This window comes from Amphiura filiformis, chromosome 4 (genome assembly GCF_039555335.1).
Source record: "Amphiura filiformis chromosome 4, Afil_fr2py, whole genome shotgun sequence".
Lineage (NCBI taxonomy): Eukaryota > Metazoa > Echinodermata > Ophiuroidea > Amphilepidida > Amphiuridae > Amphiura > Amphiura filiformis.
In genome coordinates this window covers 31,848,667-31,854,987 of record NC_092631.1, presented here as the reverse complement: position 1 = coordinate 31,854,987, position 6,321 = coordinate 31,848,667, and the positions used below count along the sequence as shown (strand labels likewise).

Here is a 6,321-nt window from a genome sequence, read left to right as displayed (position 1 = left end):
AGAGAAATCGTTGACTTATTATTAACTCGCCCATCTCGTGACGTCGCTTCTTTGCTTAGCTTTGCAGCGGCTACTTCGCACCCGTAAAGGTTTCACAACATAATTATTATTTGATGCACCTGTACCTAAATACCAACTTCTCAGTCGTCAAAACGCAATAGTGATCATTATTGCACCCGACCTATCGGGTGAGTGTAGAACCAGAGACAGCAGAGAGAACATTATTCGCTGCAACGGAAGGCATATTACCGGTTTGATCAATGCTGTCAACTTTCTCAAGAAATATCATTGCTAAAAACGACTTGATATAAAAAAAAAAAGCGCAATATTAATTAGCATGGCGTCAAGTACTACCAGCCCTGGGTCCTGGAGCGTCATCACATTCACTTCAATTGAATCCAACACCATATACTCTTCTGAACTTTTCACCAGCAATCTTACAACTCACCCTGGAGGACAAGATCGTGATGATCATCCTATACACTCGGGTTTGTCACGGAATGCCAGCATTTCAGTAGCTGTGTTCAGCTTTCTCATAAGCTTCATTACCGTCTTCGGTAATATCGTCATCATACACGCTTTTTGCACGATTAAAAAATTACAAACATACACCAACTACTTTTTAGTAAGTTTAGCCATCTCAGATATTGTCGCTGGCGCCATTACTATGCCTTTGTACTCTGTGTATTGGATTTTAGGCTACTGGCCGTTCAGCAATGCTCTTTGCGATGCGTACTTATATCTAAATCACTCTTTCATTCACATCAGCGTTATGTCTATTGTCATCATTGCCTATGACCGATGGCAGGCCTTAGAAATGCCAATAAAACATCTCCGAAAACGCACTCTGAAACACGCCATATTTTTGATTACTTTATCGTATATGATACCTTTTCTTATTTGGTTGCCAATATGCCTTTTGTGGCCCTACATGGTAGGGATTCGTACGATTAAGCCAGGATTATGTTATCCACAATATGTGGATAATTTGATCTTCACTTGTTTTGCACCGTGCATTTTTTTCTGGTTTCCGTTGCTATTCATTAGTGTATTTTACGGGCGGATATTTGTCATCATTCGAAAGTCGGCGGAGAGGAGAAGCACAAGGCGCCGACCATTAAAGTTGACAAATCTTAGTAACGCCATGTCAACAAGCCTAACAGTAATGGTGGACGAGAATGATAAAGAACACATTACCAGGGACAAAAGCGTCACAACGGTTGATGGAACATTAAATAATGACGGTCATTATAACAACGCGTATGCTGTCGAAGACATGGGCAAGGGCTCTCACCAAAATCAAGCCACCTGGTTCCGAAACATTTTCCGCCATGACACACCAGAAGATAGCTCGATAAAGAAGGAAAACATTCGCGCCAATAAAACACTGACATTGATATTTATTGCGATGGTCATGTCGTCTGCTCCGTGGTCTGCGTTGGTACCAGTCTTTAGCATGTGTCATGAATGCATTCCATTGGCTCTCTATCAAGTAAGTTTATGAACAAAGAAACAAACTAATAAAAACCAGAGCTACAGTCTGTCCACATAGAAGTACAAAATAAATAGACCTCGGAAACTGGAGGTATGGAATAATTATTTCAGTGCAATGCGTGTGTAAATGCTTCTTTGGCGTGCCAACTGCTGCGCGATTTGTACTTGCCGAGCGCACCATGCTCTTTACGCGTCGCGTTTTTTAACACGCAGTGCGTGTGACGCAAAGCATCGACCCCCGATGTCACAGATTTGGTTTGTACTTCTATGTCGACAGACAGTAGCTGAAAGCTGGTTAATAAGAGCAAGTTGAAACAATGAATGTAAAATTATTACTTTTGTCTAGATGCTAGTTTTGAGATGGTTTCTGGTAAACGTCTTGAAGCAGATAAAGTTCCGAGACATTTTTATTCAATTCTAAGGGGAATTTCTCCAACAGAAATTATTGAATGTAAATTGAGAGTTTAACATCTTGATTTTGTTGAAGAAATTGATTGGAACTTGGGTTCACAAAACAGGTATAAATGCAGTATAGAAACTCAATTGAGAGATTTTCCATTGAGCCATCTGTAGAAATCTGTATGATATTGGTAGCTACCAACTCCCCACTACCCACTACCAAGCCCGGCTACCAAGTTACATGTATGTCAGTGTACCCATACAGATTTTCAGATATTGGGAAAAAGAAAACCACAATCATACCCATATATTATGCAAATGAGCTACTTAATGTAATCAGATTAAGAACCTTGGGCCTTTCTACCTCTGGTTTTAGCCATATTGGCAGACCACCAGCAAGCATAATACCTCCGGTGGAAGATTTAAAGGATGACTCCGGCAATCACAACATTATGCCTCATATGTTAGAAAATTAATTATGAAGCACTAATCACGTGGTTTTATTTTAAACAAACCCATATTGACCATAAAAACGAATTAAAACAGTCGTCTCTCAATGTCTGGAGATCTGTATGGGTACACTGACATACATGTAACTTGGTAGTGGGTAGCATGGCCTGAGGCTCTCAACTTCATTATATTTTGCAGCCCAAAATATGTTAAGGGTAGACGAGGTATTGTTGGTCGAAGCAACCAAATAAATCGATTTTCATTATCTAATTCAATATATTATTAATAAATAACACTTTGATGTTTTGCAGAAGTTCATTCTACAAATCATATACTTTGAAAACTTGCTTGATTTATTGTTGTTACGTTTTACAAAAGTGTTGTTGTTTCGACCCTCTTTACAACATAACTCAAGAACCACAAGACCTACAAAAGTATATCTGTGATATTTGAATTCTTCTACACACTCGCTATGAAATGACCAATGTAAATTTTGCCAAAGTTCACTACTATTCGCAATATGCTAGCTGTGAACTACCGAATCGCAACAGTTTAAGGGGGTACTACACCCCTCCATAAATTTATGACTTTTTTTGCATTTTCTCAAAAACTAATAACACAGTGGTAACAAAAGTTATGTATATTATAGGGCCAAGGAATTCAATTACTACACTGAAATTTCAGTGACCCAAGACAAGCAGTTCATTATTTATGATAAGAAATGAGGTACAGCTAGGATGTACCTCATTTCCTATCATATATACTGAACCGAATGTTTTGAGTCACTGAAATTTCAGTGTAATAATTGATTCCTTGTCCCAATAATATGCGTAACTTTTGTTACCAGTGTGTTATTATTTTTTGAGAAAAATGCAAAAAATAGTCACAATTTACACAGGTGTAGTACCCCTTAAATTAGTTGCTAATCTTAATGAAAGTTTTCAGATATTGTTTTTTCTTCATGTATTTATTTTTGATTTATTCACTATCAAATTTGTATTATTTCACGTTGTCATGTATGTTTGGTGTGAGTGTGTTATTTTTGCCATTATGACTGTGTGATTTGTTTCAGCTACATTTTCTGATAACTTTCCTCTGTGGGACAATGCATGTGGTTTCTTGTGACATACATCAGTAGAGATTTGATTGCAGTGTCTATTCATGTGTCTTGAGTAAATATGCATACTACAGTCCCTACAGTGTTGGTTGCCGCAGAATTTCTACTCTTGTATGAGTCAATTCATGTCGCTTCTTGATTCCTAAATGAGTGAAATATGTGTTGCAGTAGCTGCATTTGTGGGTTTTTTCTCCTGTATGGATCAATTCATGTTGGTACTTGTTTCCTTAATGACTGAAATATATGTTACAGTAGCTGCATTTGTGAGGTTTTACTCCTGTATGGATCAATTCATGCTGTTTCTTTTCTCCTAACCGAGTGAAATATTTGTTGCAGTAGCTGCATTTGTGAGTTTTTTCTCCTGTATGGATCAATTCATGTCGCTCCTTGTTTCCTAAATCAGTGAAAGTTTTATTGCAGTGGCTGCAATTGTGAGGTTTTTCTCCTGTATGGATCAATTCATGTTGGTTCTTGTTTCCTAACTGAGTGAAAGTTTTGTTACAGTAGCTACATTTGTGAGGTTTTTCTCCTGTATGGATCAATTCATGTTAGTTCTTGTTTCCTAACTGAGTGAAAGTTTTATTGCAGTAGCTGCAATTGTGAGGTTTTTCTCCTGTATGGATCAATTCATGTCGCTTCTTGTTTTCTAAACGAGTGAAAGTCTTGTTGCAGACGCTGCATTTGTGAGGTTTTTCTCCTGTATGGATTAATTCATGCTGTTTCTTTTCTCCTAACTGAATGAAATATTTGTTGCAGTAGCTGCATTTGTGAGGTTTTTCTCCTGTATGGATTAATTCATGTTGCTTCTTGTCTCCTAACTGAATGAAATATTTGTTGCAGTAGCTGCATTTGTGAGGTTTTTCTCCTGTATGGATTAATTCATGTTGCTTCTTGTTTCCTAAATGACTGAAATATTTGTTGCAGTAGGTGCATTTGTGAGGGTTTTCTCCTGTATGAATCAGTTCATGTTGCTTCTTGTCTCCTAAACGAGCAAACGTTTTTGTTTTTCTATTGCAACCTAACATCCATTTCTCTTTACCATTATTCAAAATATGTTTTTCGCTCTCACCAAAGATCTTCAGACAATTTTCTCCTTTATCGTGTTTATGTTTCATTGATTCATGTTTGCGCTTGACTGCAATGTGCAGGAATTGCTTATTACAATATTTACATGTAATCTTATTTTGCAATTTGTAAGCAGTTACCTTTGCAGTGGTCATATTACAAATCTCGTACACCTCTGTTAGTTTTCTTTCCTGGTGATCAAAAGTAGTCCTTGATTCTTGCTGAAGTGTTATAAAACCTGTCCCTTGTAATGCATCTTGATCTCCGGTCTTCTGATCCTTCTCATCACATTTGGTTGATTCTTGGTTTCGGTAAATCTTACTACAACCAGCTTTTGGTGGCATGTTAGGATTGATATACCAGTATGGCTTGATCTTCAGCTCATGATGTCTGAGATGGGAGAAGTATCGAGGAATGTCTCCTGGACGGAATTTCATCTGGCAGTATTTGCACACTAGGGGGATTGACAGGTTCCCTTCCTGCTTCTGTGCACTTGTAGCCATTGTATCTGGAAAACAAATGCATTAAAATGGTTTAGATTTGTGCCCGGGGATTTGTGTTATATTTGTTGGGTCGATTCTTGGATATCCTCTTCATAAGTTCTTTTATGCAAACAGCCTCTTGATTAAAGGTCAAACAAGTGAAAACAATACATTTCACATGTGGACAACTGTCGCAATAAATTAATTTTTGGAGCATTCATCAGCCCCGGGATTCAGCCCCTTCAAAATGTTGCCTGGTACAAATTCATCACAAAAATTAAATGGCATGATCTAATATGGACAGAATGTATAGTTTTACGTTTTGATATATTCTGCAATATTTTCAGTCGGAAAATTGTAAAACTCATCAAAATTCATTGTTTTAGCATACATGTGCTCAGTGACATAGCCTGCTAGAGTAAAAGCCGAAAGCCATGTAGGACATGTTACATGAAACTCTAATACCTCTTACTTAAGTAGAGAAATTAGCAACATGTATTTGAATGGGGCTTCAACTCGCGTATCTATTGTACAATCGCATACCACGCCACATGACGCAGCCATTATAAAGCGTATTAATGTACAGAGTGGGCCAAAAACAACTTTACCCAATTTAAAAGGTTCATATCTCAAAATTAAAAAGTCTGCTGCAAATTGTTTTCACATATTCGTAAAGAACAGCTTCTTTAGAGTATTTGGTGAAAAAACTATCCAAAAATATATTAAATTAAAAATGTGACGCTAGTTTTAAATCAAAGAGTCAAAATTAACTTTGTCCACGCGAAGGCCTACTATCTGTCGCGTCGCATCACTTGCAATGGCGAGTTCGATAAAGAATGAGAACCGCTCAGTATACGCACACATTTGCTCAGCAATTTTATATAACACAATCAAATAAATCAAACATGAACAATTTAAATGTCAAGCTATGATATTTTGTCATGATATGCAGCTTTCACGCAGCAAAGATAACACAATTCTCTTCAAATATGCGCAAAGCAATTGTTACCTCAGACCTTTTTTTTTTTCATTACGAAATGTCTACAAGAAAGTTTGAAGTTATTGAACTTATTGAACTTATTGCGTTCGTGGTATGTTCGGCAAATTGTTGCGTCAACAACTGACTCTGGGGTTAGCTGCAAGTTCCCTTTGAACCGCTGCAATATTTGCAGCTGAACAACCATTCTTGGACGTCCGCTCCGTGTTTTGCATCTATTCATCACACTCCCGAGGTTGTGAAAGTTGTTCGTATGTAGAGTTATTGTAGGTTTCGGTGGGATCTTACGTTCGGGAAACGAATCCGAAATTGACGCT

General features: G+C 37.6%; 1 protein-coding gene across 1 annotated transcript; it reads left to right on the top strand.

Annotated features, from left to right (window-relative positions):
* Positions 1–337: 337 nt before the first annotated feature.
* On the top strand, positions 338–1,504 carry LOC140150113 (muscarinic acetylcholine receptor M3-like). Its single transcript, XM_072172117.1, has one exon. It carries the CDS (start codon positions 338–340, stop codon positions 1,502–1,504), a length of 1,167 nt encoding a protein of 388 aa, XP_072028218.1.
* The last annotated feature ends 4,817 nt before the right edge of the window (positions 1,505–6,321 follow it).